The sequence below is a fragment of the Oncorhynchus tshawytscha genome, linkage group LG04 (assembly GCF_018296145.1).
Source record: "Oncorhynchus tshawytscha isolate Ot180627B linkage group LG04, Otsh_v2.0, whole genome shotgun sequence".
In the NCBI taxonomy this organism is placed as follows: domain Eukaryota; kingdom Metazoa; phylum Chordata; class Actinopteri; order Salmoniformes; family Salmonidae; genus Oncorhynchus; species Oncorhynchus tshawytscha.
Genome location: NC_056432.1, coordinates 64,184,710 through 64,205,463, shown reverse-complemented (window position 1 = coordinate 64,205,463; position 20,754 = coordinate 64,184,710). Strand labels below are relative to the sequence as shown.

The 20,754-nt window shown below is 43.8% G+C and overlaps 1 protein-coding gene across 7 annotated transcripts; it reads right to left on the bottom strand.

The window, feature by feature from the left end:
- Positions 1-1,734: 1,734 nt before the first annotated feature.
- LOC112249175 (zinc finger protein 821) lies at positions 1,735-20,754 on the bottom strand. 7 transcript variants are annotated; one of them, XM_042321053.1, is made up of 6 exons: positions 20,611-20,754; positions 10,649-10,768; positions 10,417-10,540; positions 9,586-9,684; positions 8,902-9,068; positions 1,735-4,108 (listed from the first exon to the last, which is right to left on the bottom strand). In XM_042321053.1, exons 2-6 carry the CDS (start codon positions 10,684-10,686, stop codon positions 3,187-3,189), a joined length of 1,350 nt encoding a protein of 449 aa, XP_042176987.1. In that variant the 5' UTR covers positions 10,687-10,768; positions 20,611-20,754; the 3' UTR covers positions 1,735-3,186. The 7 variants fall into 7 exon arrangements, with proteins under 7 accessions (XP_042176987.1, XP_024274659.1, XP_042176988.1 ...); XM_024418891.2 differs by having other exon boundaries at positions 10,417-10,520; positions 20,611-20,751; XM_042321054.1 differs by lacking the exon at positions 20,611-20,754 and adding an exon at positions 17,435-17,921.

Here is a 20,754-nt window from a genome sequence, read left to right as displayed (position 1 = left end):
AACTAATCATGTACTGTAACATTGTCAATATGTGTCTGCAGAGCTCAGTTGTGAAACATTGTGTATCGGAGGTAACCTTTGTGGCAAGAAATTGAGAACATATGACCAAAGAGAAGGGAAAAAATACATACAGTATAGAACCAAACATGGCAAAATGTCTACTTTCATCTATTATATACCAAACCAAAAAAAAATATCCCCCAATTTTCTTTACAAAATATATATTCACATGTTGCATAAATATCAATTGGAATGAGGTCAATGAAACAGATAAGACCAGAGATCTCTCCCAATTGGGCGAGGGTCAACAGGTTTAATAATGAGTCTAGAACATGCTCATTGGAGAGTGGAACTCTGCAAAGTGAGATCACTGGTAAAATGCAAAGATGAGTTATTCAAAATATAGCTTTTACCCTGACACAAGCAGTTGAAGTCGGAAGTTTACATACACCTTATCCAAAAACATTTAAACTCGGTGCTTCACAATTCCTGACATTTAATCCTAGTAAAAATTCCCTGTCTTAGGCCAGTTAAGATCAATTTTATTTAAGAATGTGAAATGTCAGAATAATAGAGGGAATGATTTATTTCAGCTTTTATTTCGTTCATCACATTCCCAGTGGGTTAGACGTTTACATGCCCTCAGTATTTGGTAGCATTGCCTTTAAATTGTTTAACATGGGTCAAACGTTTCGGGTAGCCTTCCACAAGCTTCCCCGAATAAGTTGGGTGAATTTTGGCCCATTCCTCCTGACAGAGCTGGTGTAACCGAGTCAGGTTTGTAGGCCTCCTTGCTCGCACACGCTTTTTCAGTTCTGCCCACAAATATTCTATAGGATTGAGGTCAGGGCTTTGTGATGGCCACTCCAATACATTGACTTTGTTGTCCTTAAGCCATTTTGCCACAACTTTGTTAGTATGCTTGGGGTCATTGTCCATTTGGAAGACCCATTTGCCACCAAGCTTTAACTTCCTGACTGATGTCTTGAGATGTGGATATATTGAAGCAACATTTTCCTGCCTCATGATGCCATCTATTTTGTGAAGTGCATCAATCCCTCCTGCAGCAAAGCACCCCACAACATGATGCTGCCACCCCCCTGCTTCACGGTTGGGATGGTGTTCTTCAGCTTGCAAGCCTCCCCCTTTTTCCTCCAAACATAATGATGGTCCTTATGGCCAAACAGTTCTATTTTTGTTTCATCAGACCAGAGGATATTTCTCCAAAAAATACGGTCTTTGTCCCCATGTGCAGTTGCAAACCGTAGTCTAGCTTTTTTATGACGGTTTTGGAGCAGTGGCTTCTTCCTTGCTGAGCGGCCTTTCAGGTTATGTCGATATAGAACTTGTTTTACTGTGGATATAGATACTTTTGTACCTGTTTCCTCCAGCATCTTCACAAGGTCCTTTGCTGTTGTTCTGAGATTGATTTTCGCACCAAAGGACGTTCATCTCTAGGAGACAGAAAGTGTCTCCTTCCTCAGCGGTATGACAGCTGCGTGGTCCCATGGTGTTTATACTTGTGTACTATTGTTTGTACAGATGAACGTGGTACCGTCATGCGTTTGGAAATTGCTCCCAAGGATGAACCAGACTTGTGGAATTATTTTCTGAAGTCTTGGCTGATCTCCCCATGATGTCAAGCAAAGAGGCACTGAGTTTGAAGGTAGGCCTTGAAATACATCCACAGGTACACCTCCAATTGTCTCAAATTATGTAAATTAGTCTATCAGAAGCATCTAAAACAATGACATAATTTTCTGGAATTTTCCAGGCACAGTCAACTTAGTGTATGTAAATGTCTGACCCGCTGGAATTGTGATACAGTGAATTAAAAGGGAAATAATCTGGAAACAAGTGTTGGAAAAATGACTTGTGTCATGCACAAAGTAGATGTCCTAACAGACTTGCCAAAACTATAGTTTGTTAACAAGTCATTTGTGGAGTGGTTGAAAAACTAGTTTTAATGACTCCAACCTAAGTGTATGTAAAGTTCTGACTTCAACTGTATGAGCATATTTCAATACGTTGGCTAAGTGAGGAAGGAAATATGACAGTTTGGGGCATTTAGAAAAATGCAAGTAAATTAGCACTCTCAGTTCACATGTTGAGTCCTAAATGTCCTAGAGGTAACTAACATATACAGAACAGTAACAGCAGCAAAGATTGTGGTTTGATGAGCCAAAAATGTCAATGCAACAGAAGATGTAAAAAGGAAATTATTACCAACTACTTGGCAAAGGTTGAGTGTTGAAGGTACGAGGGAAAAACCGATTGAGGAAGGTCAATGTGACTAATTAAAAGGCAAAGAGACCTACAGTAGTGGCAGTATATTTTGAGTTGAAGAGAATATGCTGGAATGGAGGATAATGTTGCTCAAAACAGGGCTCATTAAATAGTACAGCATATTCAGAGCATAGCGGATAGAAATGTGATGTATAGAACAGGCCCGTTTTCTATCGTTCCCGTTTTATACAGTACATTTCTGACTATGTCTAACTGAATGTTCTGTCCTGTTGAATATTCTCCTGGTGAGCTGTGAATACGTCCTAAAGATATAAACACACCCTCAAACTAAGGAAAAACCTGCATTCTCTTCTGTAGTGTAACGTGTAAAGAAGCTTGGAGTCAGAACGTAGGCCACAGAGGGCTCGGCCTCAGCCCCTTACTGAGGTAGTTGATTGGGTGGATATGAGCTAGCCAGAGCAGAGACCCACGTTGGCAGCGTGAGAGAGGTGTAGCTACCGGTAAACTCCAGCGACTTTGCTAGCAGAAGGGACAAGAGGCGAGGGAGAGAGCTATGGGCTACGTGACTCATTCCCACCACTGAAGGTCCATGTGCAAAAGATGGAAGGGTGTAACTCCTCCTGTCACAATGGGCTGGTATGTCAAAGTCTGCTTGCCCCCAAAACAGAACAGATAAAATCTCTTTACAACATGCTTTATCAATACCTACCATTAAGTGAAACATTCTTGAACCTGCTCTTTTTTCCTGCTAGTCTGTAATAAATTAATGTTATTTGCTGACACAGGAGTTCGGGTATCAAGTCGTTGGACACAGAAGCTGCTGGAATTTCAACAAGCATGGAATGGTTCCATCTGTGGCCATGGCAACCCACAGGCGTAGTGGAGAGGCCATTATAACTGTTAGTTTCCCAGTGTGCTGCCCCCAGTGACCTGGTCCTGCTAGGGCAGCTTCATGAAGAGGCTGTTGTCCAGAGAGGGGACAGGCATGGGGCAGGGGAACTGGAACAGGCTCATGTCTGCCGTCAGGGCAGCCATAGCAGCTGGGTCATGCTCTATCTGACCTCTCAGGGAGGGGTCAATCTTCTCTAGCCGCCGTTTCAGTCTCTTGGCCTCTCTCTCACGGATCAGCCTGGCCTGCCTCTTATCTGGAGTCTCGTTGGCCCTCTTCATCCGCATGGCCTCCCTGTCGCGCAGAAGCCTCCGTGTCCGTTGCTCCTCTGTCTCCTGCAGCCTCTGCATCCGCTTGGCTTCGCGGTCCCGCAGCCTCCGCAGCTCCCGCTCCTCGGGTGACTCGTGCTCCCGCTTGGTCTTCTTGGCGGAACGCTCACGCTCTAGACGGTGCATGCGTGCCTCCACCGGCTCGTTCTTCCTGCGCATGGCCCACTTCCTCATGGGAGACTGGGCGTCCACCAGCTGCTGGTAGGCCACACAGCTGTTGCACACCAGCAGCACTCCGGCCGGGTGCACAGGCATGGGGCTCAGGATGTCTGGCAGCATGGGTAGGCCGGGTGAGGGGCTGAGGGCGTCAGGGAAGGAGGGGGGTGAAGAGAGGAGGCTGTGGTGCAGTGAAGGGAGTGGGTGGCCTGGGAGGTGTCCGAGACCTTGGCCATGGTTGTGTCCTGGGCCATGTCCTTGGTTGTGGCCGGGGTTGTATCCCGGGCCGTGGCTGTGTCCCGGGATGTGGCCTGTGCCACGGCCAGGGTTGTGTCCTTGGTTGTGGCTGGGCCCGTGGCCGTGTCCCAGGCCATGACCAGGGTTGCCCATGGGGCTGCTGGAGAGAGACCGGGACATGGAACAGTTCTCATCTCCACTGCTGCATTCCATACTGCTGCCTGTGTTCAGGACCTCTCTGAGCTTCTCCCTGTGTAGGGGGGCAGAGATGTGAGGAGTTACAGGACACAGCTGTTACAGGCTAGCGCAGACAAACAGCCTAACTCGCTAAACTCTGTAGATAACCCATGTCATTGTGTGTGAAAGGCTGAAGCACTATACTAGGGTATAGGACTGAAATGAGGTAGTGGTTGTAGCTCACTCCAGTAACCACGAGCACAACCTTTCCTTGATCTTAACTGGCGGCTTTATTCTGTAGTTTTAGTCAGAATTATCACCTTCTGTGAGAACTAAAGTAAATGAAAATACAGTTAAGCACACTCTTACAACTTTCTTGCCTTATGTTTGACTTTGACTTATGAGTGATTACCTTGATATAACTCTGAAGTGCTTACATACAGTCGTGGCCAAAAGTTGAGAATGACACAAATATTAATTTTCACAAAGTTTGCTGCCTCAGTGTCTTTAGATATTTTTGTCAGATATTACTATGGAATACTGAAGTATAATTACAAGCATTTCATAAGTGGCAAAGGCTTTTATTGACAATTACATGAAGTTGATGCAAAGAGTCAATATTTGCAGTGTTGACCCTTTTTCCAGACCTCTGCAATCTGCCCTGGCATGCTTTCAATTATCTTCTGGGCCACATCCTGACTGATGGCAGCCCATTCTTGCATAATCAATGCTTGGAGTTTGTCAGAATTTGTGGGTTTTTGTTTGTCCACCCACCTCTTGAGGATTGACCAGAAGCTCTCAATGGGATTAAGGTCTGGGGAGTTTCCTGGCCATGGACCCAAAATATTGATGTTTTGTTCTCTGAGCCACTTAGTTATCACTTTTGCCTTATGGCAAGGTGCTCCATCATGCTGAAAAGGCATTGTTCGTCACCAAACTGTTCCTGGATGGTTGGGAGAAGTTGCTCTCGGAGGATGTGTTGGTTCCATTCTTTATTCATGGCTGTATTCTTAGGCCAAATTGTGAGTGAGCCCACTCCCTTGGCTGAGAAGCAACCCCACACATGAATGGTCTCAGGATGCTTTACTGTTGGCATGACACAGGACTGATGGTAGCGCTCACCTTGTCTTCTCCGGACAAGCTTTTTTACGGATGCCTGTTAGAGGAATATAATTCCTGTATGTTTTAATACCAGATTAAAATTAAACACTGTCAATTCCTAAGAATTTGTAAGACTCTTATTTGCATAAAATGGACAGAGACCAGTCTCAAAAATCAACCAGCTGCGTTTATTCTCGAGAGTACTTAACATGATACAGTTTACCACAGATTATAAACTGAAAATGACGTCATTAGTTTACGTACTACCCGGTCTAATCAACCAGCAGTACAATGGCTGTATCGTTCTCAAGCCTTCCCACATCGTCTCTCCCTACTAAGATAATTTACAAGCCAAGGTCTGCCTGTGTAGATGAGCATTCTATCCAGTCTGGCTATAAGTTCATTCATTTCTACCAAGGAACAGACAGTCATTGTTCTAATTCTTGATTATATTTACACACATTATATTCAGTACTAAGGTTAAAAGAAAATTCATACATCTATACAGTAACATAATAGTTCTGATTAGTCAGTCCTGATTGAAATGTATACATAATTAGTCATTATTGATTAAAAAAAAATCCCTTAACAATGCCCCAAACAATTGGAAAGGGGGTTCATCAGAGAAAATGACTTTACCCCAGTCCTCAGCAGTCCAATCCCTGTACCTTTTGCAGAATATCAGTCTGTCCCTGGTGTCTTTCCTGGAGAGAAGTGGCTTCTTTGCTGCCCTTCTTGACACTAGACCATCCTCCGAAAGTCTTCGGCTCACTGTGCGTGGAGATGCACTCACACCTGCCTGCTGCCATTCCTGAGCGAGCTCTGTACTGGTGTTGCCCCGATCCCACAGTTGAATCAACTTTAGCGCTCAACTGTAAATTTCTGTGTTCTTCAAGGTTCCGTTTTGGGACCACTATTGTTTTCACTATATATTTTACCTCTTGGGGATGTTATTCGAAAACATAATGTTAACTTTCACTGCTATGCGGATGACACACAGCTGTACATTTCAATGAAACATGGTGAAGCCCCAAAATTGCCCTTGCTAGAAGCATGTGTTTCAGACATAAGGAAGTGGATGGCTGCAAACTTTCTACTTTTAAACTCGGACAAAACAGAGATGCTTGTTCTAGGTCCCAAGAAACAAAGAGATCTTCTGTTGAATCTGACAATTAATCTTAATGGTTGTACAGTCGTCTCAAATAAAACTGTGAAGGACCTCGGCGTTACTCTGGACCCTGATCTCTCTTTTGAAGAACATATCAAGACCATTTCAAGGACAGCTTTTTTCCATCTACGTAACATTGCAAAAATCAGAAACTTTCTGTCCAAAAATGATGCAGAAAAATTAATCCATGCTTTTGTCACTTCTAGGTTAGACTACTGCAATGCTCTACTTTCCGGCTACCCGGATAAAGCACTAAATAAACTTCAGTTGGTGCCAAATACGGCTGCTAGAATCCTGACTAGAACCAAAAAATTTGATCATATTACTCCAGTGCTAGCCTCTACACTGGCTTCCTGTCAAAGCAAGGGCTGATTTCAAGGTTTTACTGCTAACCTACAAAGCATTACATGGGCTTGCTCCTACCTATCTCTCTGATTTGGTCCTGCCGTACATACCTACACGTACGCTACGGTCACAAGACGCAGGCCTCCTAATTGTCCCTAGAATTTCTAAGCAAACAGCTGGAGGCAGGGCTTTCTCCTATAGAGCTCCATTTTTATGGACGGTCTGCCTACCCGCAAACTCGGTCTCAACCTTTGAAGACCTATCTCTTCAGTGGGTCATATGATTGAGTGTAGTCTGGCCCAGGAGTGGGAAGGTGAACGGAAAGGCTCTGGAGCAACGGACCGCCCTTGTTGTCTCTGCCTGGCCGGTTCCCCTCTTCCAACTGGGATTCTCTGCCTCTAACCCTATTACAGGGGCTGAGTCACTGGGGCTCTCTCATGCCGTCCCTGGAAGGGGTGCGTCACCTGAGTGGGTTGATTCACTGATGTGGTCATCCTGTCTGGGTTGGCGCCCCCAATTGGGTTGTGCCATGGCGGAGATCTTTGTGGGCTATACTCAGCCTTGTCTCAGGATGGTAAGTTGGTGGTTGAAGATATCCCTCTAGTGGTGTGGGGGCTGTGCTTTGGCAAAGTGGGTGGGGTTATATCCTTCCTGTTTGGCCCTGTCTGGGGGTGTCCTCGGATGGGGCCACAGTGTCTCCAGACCCCTCATGTCTCAGCCTCCAGTATTTATGCTGCAGTAGTTTATGTGTGGGGGGCTAGGGTCAGTTTGTTATATCTGGAGTACTTCTCCTGTCCTATGTGAATCTAAGTCTCTCTCTCTCTCTCTCTCTCTCTCTCTCTCTCTCTCTCTCTCTCTCTCTCTCTCTCTCTCTCTCTCTCTCTCTCTCTCTCTCTCTCTCTCTCTCTCTCTCAGGACCTGAGCCCTAGGACCATGCCCCAGGACTACCTGACATGACTCCTTGCTGTCCCCAGTCCACCTGGCCGTGCTGCTGCTCCAGTTTCAACTGTTCTGCCTTATTATTGGACCATGCTGGTCATTTATGAACATTTGAACATCTTGGCCATGTTCTGTTATAATCTCCACCCGGCACAGCCAGAAGAGGACTGGCCACCCCACATAGCCTGGTTCCTCTCTAGGTTTCTTCCTAGGTTTTGGCCTTTCTAGGGAGTTTTTCCTAGCCACCGTGCTTCTACACCTGCAATGCTTGCTGTTTGGGGTTTTAGGCTGGGTTTCTGTACAGCACTTTGAGATATCAGCTGATGTATGAAGGGCTATATAAATAAATTTGATTTGATTTGCTTACTGGACTTTTTTGGGCGCCCTGAAGCCTTATTCACAACAATTGAACCGAAGTTCTTGATGGTCTGATAAATGGTTGATTTAGGTGCAATCTTACTGGCAGCAATATCCTTGCCTGTGAAGCCCTTTTTGTGCAAAGCAATGATGACAGCATGTGTTTCCCTGCAGGTAACCATGATTGACAGAGGAAGAACAATGATTCCAAGCACCCACCCTCCTTTTGAAGCTTCCAGTCTGTTATTCAAACTCAATCAGCATGACAGAGTGATCTCCAGCCTCGTCAACACTCACACCTGTGTTAACGAGAGAATTACTGACATGATGTCAGCTGGTCCTATTGTGGCAGGGCTAAAATGCAGTGGAAATGTTTTTTGGGATTCAGTTCATTTGCATGGCAAAGAGGGACTTTGCAATTAATTGCAATTCATTTGATCACTCTTCATAACATTCTAAAGTATATGCAAATTGCCATCATATAAACTGAGGCAGCAGACTTTGTGAAAATTCATATTTGTGTCATTCTCAAAACCTTTGTCCACGACTGTACATAAACAGTTTAGCCGGAGCTATAACAGTGTCAGATTAAACACATGAATAAAGGAACAAATACCTCATTGTCTGCTTATTACAGAAGGGAGGAAATCAAAAACTTCCCACTTATTATTCCTGGTATAAATTCACGCTTCATCCTTAATTATTATAACAACGTTACCATCCTAACATACACAATTCCACCTTTACGAACTATACCCGAAGACATGGAAACTTGGGGATTGCCTTCACTCATAAAAGGTCTGTTGCTAAGATAATAATCCCAGTTACAACAGTTCTTAGCCACATAGTTCCACTTGTCTTATCATTTCCCCTGCATAGCAAACACGTAAACAATAAAAAAACAACGACAGACTTACAGGTTAATTGTCAGTTACAGTGGTAGAGGAGGCACAGACCTGTTGAAGTTGTTGGTGTCGGTGAAGCGTGTCCCACACACAGCACAGTTGGAGAGGCGGTCCTCAGAGTGGATGAGAAGGTGGCGCCCCAGGGAGCCTGGCGAGCTGAGCGTGCGCCCACACACTGGGCACACGTAGTTCTTACTGCTGCCCATCAACGATGTGTGCTGCTCCAGACAGACAGAGAGAGACAGAGTTATAGTTATTTAATTAGGTAAAGCACAATGGTTCTCTTTGTTTGTCAGTGTATTTTATAAGCAACCTAAAAGTGAGGACAAACCACAACAGTGCATATCTAAAAATACACATATCTACAATTGTGGCATAAACGTATGTGGTTATAGCACTAGACCATCATGTGAGAAAGAACACGAATGGAAGGAGGAAGTGGTTTGGTGGTAAACGTGTAATTCTGGCTCAGTTAGAAGATACTGATAACTTAAAACAAGTTGAAACATCCAAACCTTAGGTAGGACACATAACCCAGAGACTGATCACATGACTGGATCATAATTATCCTTCCGTCTTTAGTGTAGTGATGACAGTAGCTCCTAGGAGGTTCAATGGTGATTCTCTACCCCTAGCCCATTATCCCCCTGATCCAACCGCTGAAGCTAAGGAGGCTTTGGCCCCGTCTGAATACTTGGTGCCATGGTGGGCTGTCTGGTACTGTACTGTCCTCACCTGGTAGACGTGTGTGATGAGCTGCTCGGGGCTGCTGAACTCCAGGGTGCACAGAGGACACACACAGCTGCTCATCAGGTCGGCCCCCTCCTCGCTCTCCTGAGAAACACAGAGGCGTCAGTACTACTGTACCCTCAGATACTGTGGATGCTATGTGGAGCTACCATACAGATCTGTTTCATCAGTAAGATGTATGCTAATGATTGTGTAATAATACAGTAAGTTATGTAATGGTGGTTCTGCCTAAACTGAGAATGTAGGGCAAATATTAGAAGAGGATTTAATATGTACATCTAAAGGGTGGATATGCTCATCCTCTCTACAGTACCTCTATGGCTGGTCCTGGGAGCAGGAATCCTGAATGGTAGGTCATAAGGTTGTGTGTATGTATGAGAGATAATTACCCTCAGGCCCCCAGTGACTAATTGACTGTCACTATGACACACTGTATGACGCTGCCATGGTTGTGAATCACACCACACAACCCGAGATGCTTTCTGTTTCTGGGGTCTGAAGATGTGAGGATATTCTGTAATCGCCAGTTTACAATTTACAAATGCAATGTATTCAGACGTATTCTTGTGCTGCATCTCTTTTTGTAGGATTATTGAATAACATAATTCTGGAAAAGGACAGTGCGGGGTGGGGCAATAACCTTTCCACATATGTCTAGAGGGCCAGATGACCCTGAGATCTGTAGAACACTATCAAATCAGGAAGGAAATGCATGTGTGAATCAGCAACCAGGCAGGCCCACACTCAGTGGACACACATGATAACAGTACTAGGAGAGAACACCCCTTCATGGGTAACCCTGACAGTGACACTCACTTCTTTAACTCCCCTGTGGTGTGTTCTCTTGGTGGAGGTCATGTGGTCGTCAGCTGAGGTGTTGGAGGATGAGTCGTGGTTGTCCAGGTCGCTATCACTGTCTTCTATGGAGGCAAACACAGCCCTATCAATATAGACAGACAACAGAACACAGACCTAGTCATATTCTCTCACGACACCCCCTACAGAGAGTATGTCACATTAGGGTCAGGGAAATGCCCTAAATGCCTACCTGAAATGCTGTCCTGTTGGGAATTGTTGCTGTGGCATTCGCTGTCCTCAATGAAATCGTCCCTGCCATCCATGTTAATAATGTGGAGGGGGCCTGCAAAGCCGGTGCTGTGGAAGGGCCCTGTGAACAGAGGAGTCACAGGGAGATGATAGGACCATCAGAGGGAGGGGTGGCCCAATTTAACTAGGCATATCCACCTGATTTTCAAACTCTTAAAACACGGAAGCCAAATGCAGAAACTACAGATACAACTTCCTTATCATAATTCATATTCGAGCCACTAGAAATCCCTGCATTAGCATGTTTCTTTTCGCTGATAAATCCTGAAAAGAAATACACCATATTACTGGCCTGCTAATGTGCCTGGACCTTGTAGGCTAACAGCTGAGTAAAACCCCAGAACTGATCCAAATGGTTGCCCAATCAGGCAAGCTAGATGCAGCCATTTCTAAATGAACATTTAAAAACGCTAGGATTTTGAGCATTATTCAAAAGACAAACTACAGTGAAAATACTACAGCCTAGACTAGAGTTTTGTACTCAATTGAAAACAAAATTCTTCATTACATTGTGCTGTTGTAGCCTAGGTAGGATACATTTATTCACTGCAGTATAAAGCCTAACATTGAGCTTATGAATTATGGGTTAATATGCATACGTTTCTAATTTAGGAGACAGTCCACATCCCATGCCTGTCTGTCTGTTGCGCAATTACGCACCTGGGGTCTCTTCCTCTTAAATCTTGTGGAGTCCCAGAAAAAGCCAGACCACAAAAGCTTGTTGGACACTTATTTTGACTTATTTTCTTTAGCCTACTAATAGCCTATTAGAGGAGATACATGCTTGCTGAATGTAAAATAGGCTACGGCATTAAGAACAGGCAGGGAGTTGGAAAGGAGAAGCCCATATTTTCCTATAGTATCTTAACACTGGGCTACATCCTGACAGAACACACGCGTGGCCTGCTTATGTACCTTTCTGGACCTTCTTAACTGTTGAGAATAGTCCCAAACTGATCCAAATGGTTGCCTAACCAGGCCTAGGCATATGCAGTTATCTTTTTACAAAATCGGACGTTTGAGGTGTTATTTAAATTAGCCTACATCAAATGGACAATAACTGTGCACTCAAATGATACCAGCAAAACTTTTTTTTATTGCACTCCGACTGGTAAATATTTAGCTTATTACATCAGCTACACATTACCAGCCTCTCTTTCCAGCTGTTCCCAGCTGTTCCCATTCACAACAGGCGGTCCTGGAGTGCCGCACTTCATGTTTTTTATTTAATTGACCTGGAGGATCAGGTGTGTTGAATTTAGACAAACATTGAACTGACCAATTAGCTCAGTTGGTCAGGTGTGGTGCCTAGTTGGAACAAAATCCTGCAGTACCTATGGATTGTTGAGGAGAGAAAGTGCATTGGTGTGATTACTTTTGACCACTTATTATGATAACACTGTTGCATTGCAAATAGTTGCACGGGACAGAGAGATGAGCCTGCAAGGTCCAGACAGAGAGATGGGGCGGCAGGGTAGCCTAGTGGTTAGAGCGTTGGACTAGTTCAAAACCCCGAGCTGACAAGGTACAAATCTGTCGTTCTGCCCCTGAACAGGCAGTTAACCCACTGTTCCCAGGCCGTCATTGAAAATAAGAATGTGTTCTTAACGGACTTGCCTGTTAAATATTTTAAATGAGCACAGTGAAAAATAAGACCCAAAGAAATTGACAACCATTAGAAAAATGGAAGTCATCTGCAAACCACTTGAGCAATGGTGTAATAGATATGCAGGCAATATGGTGTTTGTTGCTGAAATGATACATTTAAATACAGTAGGAGTTAGTATATTGTTTTACATTAGGCCTACATTGATGTATTATTTGCAGTTGTCACTATGACAATGAACACACCCTGAAAGCACTGAATAGTCTGAACCAGTATCTGTGTGTTAGAGAACGCATGGTCACCTTATCAATAGACAGCGTGCAGTAGGATGCGTTGATCAGTTGATGGACAGGTGTAGGACTTTTCTCTAGTGTGGATGCTCACCAGCGTGTTATAGTTATGTAGCCTATAGTTTATCTTTATAGTTATTGGCTTGGTGCCTGGCCCTTAACTCTGACAACACAACTAACATTATTATTTTATTTTACCTTTATTTAACCAGGCAAGTTAGTTAAGAACACATTCTTATTTTCAATTTCAATTATCACAACAGAACTATTCTCGTAGGTCTAGCTAACGGAGAATGTGGATGAAATCAGTGTAAAATTATGCACTCGTTTACTTAACTTTTATACTGTATACTATAAAATCTCTCCTTCAAATAATTGACATTGGCTAAATTGCCACCGGCGAGCTGCAGTAGAGAAGTAAAGCGGAAGTCGAATCCATCACTTCCGTTGTTTGGCTGTGCACATAGCAACGTTCAAAAATAAGAGTGGATACTATGGGAAAGTGTGATCACTACATGTCGACTTTAGTTTTTTTTAACGTTCTTGAAAACGCAACACACAGACGCAAACAGGATGCAATTGAACATCTTAAAAAGGTATCAGGTACAAGTAAATTAATACACAAATAAGAATATAATTGTATATCTTAAATGACAGCATTTGGGAATTTGGTTATATAACCTTGAAGCCCATTCAAAAACCGGAAGATCGAAGAACCAAGGCAAAATGGGCGGTCACTTTCCCATCGGATTCCTGATTGAGGCAATCCTCAATGACATAGAACAAATATATTTGTATTCATTTGAGAGAGTCAGGTGTGTATGAAAAGACAGTTGATATATTACAAGACAATGTAAGAAAATACAGCCAGCAGACAAAGCCTTGGAGGTAAAACGTGCTAGGCATAGGAATGACAGCCCTGGAACAGAAGATTGACAGGTCAGTAGTGCAAGGCGGAGCGTGATCATGAAGTCGGGGGAAGACATTTCTAGAGCACAGACCTGTAATATTTAACATGGAGGGCATAAACACCAGAGAGCCTGGTGTGTAGCCTGCACTTCAGTTACCTGGTGTAGGTGCTGACTAGCCACAAAATCCAAGCAATCTACTACACTTAGCATATTGAAGAAAGTGCTTCAGATTAGAATACCAAGCCTATCCAGCATTAAAGGAGTCGTAGCTACACACATAAACCCATCATAGCTGCCATAATATACTAGCCCCAAGATGGTTATAGAAACACAACATAGAATACATGAAAGGCCTAAACCTTTAAACAAAATCATTCCTCGAGCCTATATGCAGTTGACATGGATGCTTTCATATTCACTGACATGCCAATATAATGCTGCATCAACACATCGCAGAAACGCACATTGACACATGTACTCACACACAACCAGACCCCCACTTTTCACAGAAGCAGAACGAACACACACGCTTATCCAAGCATGCTGCAGTCCCAGGGGGAAGCAGCCTGCACTCTTTTCCACTAGCAGCCTGCAAGGCACTGTATCTCCCTCTCTCAGTACCACCCACACACTGCACAGCCTGGCTCACCCTCTGTCCTCCCTGCTCATACGCAGCTCTGACTGTTCTATATCCATACCAGCAGCTCTGAGGGGGAGGCCAATGCCTCATACCAAGGAGCCCATATGTGTCTGCTTAAATCCCTCACATGGCGCTCAGCATTTTACAGCATCTCTGCTCATTGCATTAGTATCCCATTTCCCCTCCGATCTACACCCAAGCTTGACAGGGTTGGAATGGGAGCACAGGGCCTCTCCAGTTGTTAGTGACAGTACACTCATTAATGTCATCAGTATACGTTAACGGGAGGTTTTATTTTGATCATTTTAATATCTCTCGAATGGAAAAATATAGGTTCCATAGCCCTCCAGTTATTACCCTCCCCTTCCTGTCCAGTCTTTCCATTCAGTGTGATGGAAGGAACATCTTTCATCCAGTTACCTGAGGCTGGCAGAGGTAATTACAGCCTCTGTTCTAATCCTGGAGCAACACACCACTGAGGAGCATGGTCTGTGTGCGAGAGGGTTGAGGAATAAAATCTATCATTTAAAAAAAACTCCCCTCTAATATTCACAGGGCTGTCATTCCTGCATTAACTTTTTAGCAGAGTGTAGTATGTGAAAATAGTTTGGGCACATGTCCCATAGTGATCCAGGCACTCATTAGCATTGGTAGAGTGGGTCTGATTGTTGAACTATGAACTGCTACAGACTGGCTCCACGGCACACAGCCAATGATTGATGTGAGAGCTACCCATCCCCCACTGCTAGGCTCTGTCTGTACATCTGTCTCTCTTCTCCCACCGGCCCTCCCTCCCCATGTCTCTGCCACTCTGATGTTATCTCTGAGTCTGCGTGTCTGTAGGCAGGAGGTGACGCAGTGTCTGACTGAATCCAGACAAAGACAAACTCATCAGCCAACAGACACAGAGGGAAAGAGGAGGAGGAAGGGGGGACAAAACAAAACAGACAAAAGAGAGAATGCCAAAACTCTACTCAAACACTAAGCAATGGGGCTCCTGTTGAATTCAAGCTCCTCTCTTTTTTTACCCACCCTCTGTTCCAACACACACAGACAGACGCCACACACACACACAAAATACTGTCTGAATCTCTAGGAAGTGCTGGGGCCCCTGCCTTCCATCCATGTACAGGCACTGTGGTGTTCAGGACCATGGGAATGGTGAAACACAGACATCAGATAATCCCAGACTCCCAGATCATTTCTCACTTCGCCTAATTGGCAGCCTGGTATTTAATTAAGGAAAAACGGAAGTAACCGCCATCACCCCTTTCTCCAGAATCCCTCCCTCTCTGTGGAGCCCTCCTCCCCAGTGAAGTGTCTGAAATGATCCCAACTCTGCTCTCAGACAAATCAACACAAAATGACCCATCTGTATGGCTTTATAGATCCACAATGAAAACTATTTTGATACAACCGGAATGCATGCTATCAAAACAGACCCGTTTATCGTCACTAACCCTTTCAGGGCTAATGAGACTTCTAAAACAGCTGCCGTTTCCCCTGCTATGCTTTCCCTTTACCCCAGCCATGATTGGCTCAGACAGGCTAGCTGACTAGTTTTCCCATGCTGGTAATGTCTGTGCGCTACATCGAGGGACATTTCACATCAGTTCAGGACACACACACCACTTTTAAGGATTATTATAATTTTTCATTAGATGGTGAGTTAAGAAAATGGCCTATTATCATTTTATAAACTATGTGGTATGTGTGTGTGCATGTGTGAATTGGTCTTGGACCAACTGTATGTGGTCATAGGAAAGTGTGAAAGTCTGATTCATTCTGAGGGTAATAAAAAAAGACTTGTTATTTAATAACTATCAGTCAGAAAGTAGTACGTGACGCTGGGAGACGTCACTTTAGAAGCCCCCCAAAAAACACCTTAAGATTGTTAATGTATGTTGTTGTTTTACTATACTGTGTTTGAACAACAGAGTTCTATGGACCAATACGTCTACCAGCAGATCACGCATCCTTACTGTGTTACTGTTTCCCGTGACAGATGTTGTTAGCATATAGGGATTATTGAGGCCATTAGAGCAATACGTATTTCAACACCATATTTAAACAAACTAGCCTCGCCTATGTTTAGAAAAGGACCCTAAAGGCTACATGGACTTATGAGTCCCCAGGCATCCAGTAGCCTACACTGTGAAGGATCAGCAGGCCAATTCATCATGCACTCAGTTTGACCTTTTAGCATGCATAGGAAAAGGACATCATCATCATCGGTAGAAATGTTTGTCAGGCAACTACACAGCTACCAAACCTGTAGTACCTAGACTATACCTGCTCTGGAGTATATTCCCATTGGAATTGGAGGAATGTTGCTTGCAGATAGCCAACGTAGTCAGTGACACTGAAAAACATCCTCCCCTAAGCTGGTGACTATGACAGACACAACAGCACTCATGGAACAGAAATGTTTAACGAAACGTGTTTCAGTGGGCTCTGATTACAGAAACCAAGCAGTGCACCTTTCCATAAAAAAAAAAGATATGGTCTCTTATTTTGGCCCCAGGCATTGACAATGCTAGTGGTATGACCGACATTGCTATTCTCCACTGGCTGTACTGGTTCTGTATCTGAAATGTCAATGTGAGAGCTTATCCAGAGAAACAGAAAGTACAGTCAATGCAAAAGCATGTTGTACCTAGTTTAAACTGACATTTTATGAGGGACAACAGCTTACATGGATTCTGAGACCAAGAAGGGTGAAATCTGTCCTAATCTCAAGACGAACATTATTTATTTTAATTGACATTGGTAGGCTATATCGTACTCTCAAAACAAGAGTTGAAAACAGGGACCAGCATGCCACAGCAGGTTTTCCTGCTGTCTCAAACAAAGAATCTAATTAAAAACCACCAACATAAGCGCCGGTAAACACATGGAAATAACTATCTGAATAGTTTCCCTCGGAGAAAACGACCTGCGCATGCAATTGTGAGGTTGTCATCTCCATACAAATATTAATATCATAGTATTAGTAGCCTAATAATGGTTCCTGATAATTTTTTGGGGTTCGAAGATACAGACAGTCGTCGGTGTCACGCGCGTTGATTCAATGTATCATCAAAATTATACAAATATTGACGTCTACGCGCCACATAGGTTGAACTAAAACATTGTATCAGGCGCTTGTATCAACGATGGTGATTGACACATTGTCTTACAATACACAATTGCAAAGGTGGTGAAAACAATCGTCTAGTTAGATGGATGGAAATGATACTCCTCACTACTTTTCAACAAGTAAAAATGGCATTTACAATACCTGAGATACCTACAATGAACTTTGAAGGGGTTGTTCTGTTTTCGCCTGGACATATTATCCCCCACTCCCGGATGGGAAAATGGAATCTCCTCCTAGCCCAGACAGATTTGAAGATTCCCCTATGCAATCCAGCTGTATTCCGTAAAGGGACTCCCTTTCGAGAGTACAAAATATCACTTAAAAAATTATTTAAAATAAATAACAAGATGCCCGATGATCAAAATTGTTTACCCATGTAGAGATGAACACAGTTTACACCATTGGTGAGAGTCGGGGTCATTTGAATGAATACAAAACAAATAGCCTATATAAAATGTTTAAATAAGCCCAAATGGCTTGGTTACAATCTGATCCACTTAAATTGAAAACACTCTCCTGTCGACCTATATATAATTTCCAAAGGATAGAAAATGCGATGGGGTCCTATCCAACCCGGCCTGAGATGGTATTTGCTCAGCAGCCCCGAGCAGCTACAATCCTGCGTTGCTGTCGCTTTGCCAATGCACTGCAGCGATACACAGGCACAGCTTCTTCTTCGGTATAATGAAGTTCGCACATTTTGTGCATGCTGCCACCTATTGTGCGGTAGTGTGTGGTCATCATGTCAATTTTTGTAACACAAAAAAAGGGGAGAAAAAAAAGATGCACCACCAACTAACCCTACACCTATTTAATAAAAAAAATATATATATATATATAATTATCACCAGCTCATTCCACTACTTTGACCCTAACTGATCCTACACCAGTCCGACGGCCTGGGAGGACCGGACTCTGGTTCAACACACCTTGTATCTCTTCGGCAGTAAAACCTTATACACCCAAGTACTGCCACCACAACCTCTACCTTCTGTGATTTACATTCCATTTCTGCGGTACAAATTGATAACCATGGCAATAAATGCTAAGAAGCCAACCTTACTGAAGCACAAATTCAAATCAGTCTGTATTGGCCTAAGCCTACTACTCACCCTTGATCCATCATCCTCTACTCTCTTCCCTGCCTCAGCGTGACACCTTCTGTTCTACTCTGACCCTGGCATCTTCAGCCTGTCTCTCTCGCACCAGGCACTTCTGATCCCCAGCAACACAGGCACCCCCACAATTGACCGTTTTTCCCCACCGATAATACCTTCACCGATTTTAACATTACCCAACTTATTTTCTACCCAGCCTGAGACTACACATGGCCCAGCCAAAAGGCAGGATCCGCTTTCTCCTAAAATCTCACTCCCACTGGGCCAGAATCCTCCTTTGCATGACCATTGGAGCGAGGATCTGAGGTCTTCACCTCACATGCCACCACAGGTAATTCATCCTTGGGTTCATTTTCTGAGCCATCAGACACAGCAGAATACGGTTTGTACTTGGTGCCATTTTTCCTCAACACACATCTTCCCACTGCACTCGGCTCTTCTTCCTCCATAACCATGTCTAACCGTTCACCACGCTCATGCCATGGCTTCATGTGCAGTGCTGCCTGCTTAGCCCAATTTAGTAGTCTGTTTATCTCTGGCTTCTCCATGCTCCCAAAACGTGCCACAATCGTCAGCCAAGTCTCCTCCTCATCATCCATCTTAGCAAACAATCTCGGACTGCATCTCTGACCTTGATATGGTCTTAATTTTCATCCCACAGGCACAGCTGATATCTGTTCACAACATGCGCACAGCAATGCATTGTGGGATGTTCAAATCATTTGAGGGTAGATAACCTGTGATGACATAGGAGCAGTGGACTACCGTCAACAATGCACACAATAATACATTGAGCCTACTTCTTTCTCTCCTCATTTCATGTATTATAATATTTGAATATTGCATTTTTTTAAAGGATTTTAGGCTGTAGGTATTTTTAAAATCACACTGACAATTTTAATATTGTAAATTTGAAATAGGCCTATATTCACAAAGCCCCCCAAAAGTAACAAAACAATTTATACCAACTGATTCAATGACATGGTTGCAAAATTCAGTCTGCTCTCCAACATCACAGTCACATAGCTTACCTGTTGTACGTGGCACGTTGCGCACTACAGCCTCTACCAAGAGGTACCTTTATGGTACAGGTGGTACTGCACTCAATTCACCCCATAACCACAGCATTGCTGGTTCAAAACCTGCTCCAGCGGTTCACTCTTATTTTGGAGAAATCAGAGGGAAGTCACAACTGGCAGGGTTTGAAGCCGGGTGTTTGTGACCGTCAAACACATTAGCTGTTACACTAAGAGATCCGAATCTTAAGGTCACTACACACTTCCTTAGAGGAGTCCGGCTCGCATTTCTCTAGTTCCCTGTGCCTGCACCCTTGGGGCACAGGCACAATCAGGGGCCATCCCATTTCTGACACCAGTGTAGTGAAGTCGGAGTGGTAGTCCTGACTCTTTTGAGGAGGTTGCTAGGTGTTGGGTTAGGGCAGCTATACTACTGGTACCAGCAGTGGGAAACCCATGGTTTTTCCTGGCCTTTAATGGACGTTTTTCACTGTTCACATTCTGGTTTGTGCATGGGATACTTTCGGAAGAAGGGGAATATAAGTGCCTCTGTAACCGATGTGAAATGGCTAGCTGGTAAGAGGTCTGGACCTTTATAACCCATGTAGTAGTGTGCATGGCCCGAAACCTGGTGACGCTGGTTGAAACACCGCCCCAGTTGTTCCTATACAGTATATTTTCTGATGGCGGAAAGAAATGTATAATATATTTTTAAAAGTATAAAGAAGCTATGCAGCGCATGTCCTGATTGAACTTAGTGCGGCATTGTCTGTAAAGTACACTAGATGGAGCCCACAAACCTCACAAAATTACAAATGTCATAACATTACATGTTGACGTCATCACTGACTGCCACGAGGTGAGGTGTGCGAACCGCAGCACGACGTTTACAGACACATTATTTACTCATCCGCACATTTCGGACACATCTAAATAAGATACATCAAATAGCTACCTAGCTAGGTAGAACACCAGCCAAGCAACATAATCAGATTGTGGCGTGATATAATAACAATACTCGAAGAGTGCATTAATATATCTAAACGGCTCACAAGTGTAGCTAGAAAGGCATGCATGTGTTAGTTAGCTATAAGGGGTTCTTTAGCTAGTTACTAGAAGCTATAGCATTATTGCAGTGGTTAAAATAAACATGTTCGTATTACCGTAATGCTTACATACATACCAGCATCCCATGTTACTCAATCAAATATCACATAGCAGTATCGAAGCTGGTGGATTTGCTAGCCAATTGAGAATTCTGCAAATAATTTGCACGCTCGCCTGTTTGAGGTCTTCGTTCCGTTCTCATTCCACAAACGTTGAAGTT

What these genes read in the sequence shown, in the direction of transcription:
- LOC112249175 (XM_024418889.2), bottom strand. Translation starts at nt 17,487, where the DNA reads ATGTCCAGGCGAAAACAGAACAACCCCTTCAAAGTTCATT. An exon ending in CAACCCCTTCAAAGTTCATT is followed by an intron (nt 10,769 to 17,447) that starts GTAGGTATCTCA and finishes CTCTGTTCACAG; the next exon opens with GGCCCTTCCACAGCACCGGC. An exon ending in TCATCACACACGTCTACCAG is followed by an intron (nt 9,069 to 9,585) that starts GTGAGGACAGTA and finishes TGTCTGGAGCAG; the next exon opens with CACACATCGTTGATGGGCAG.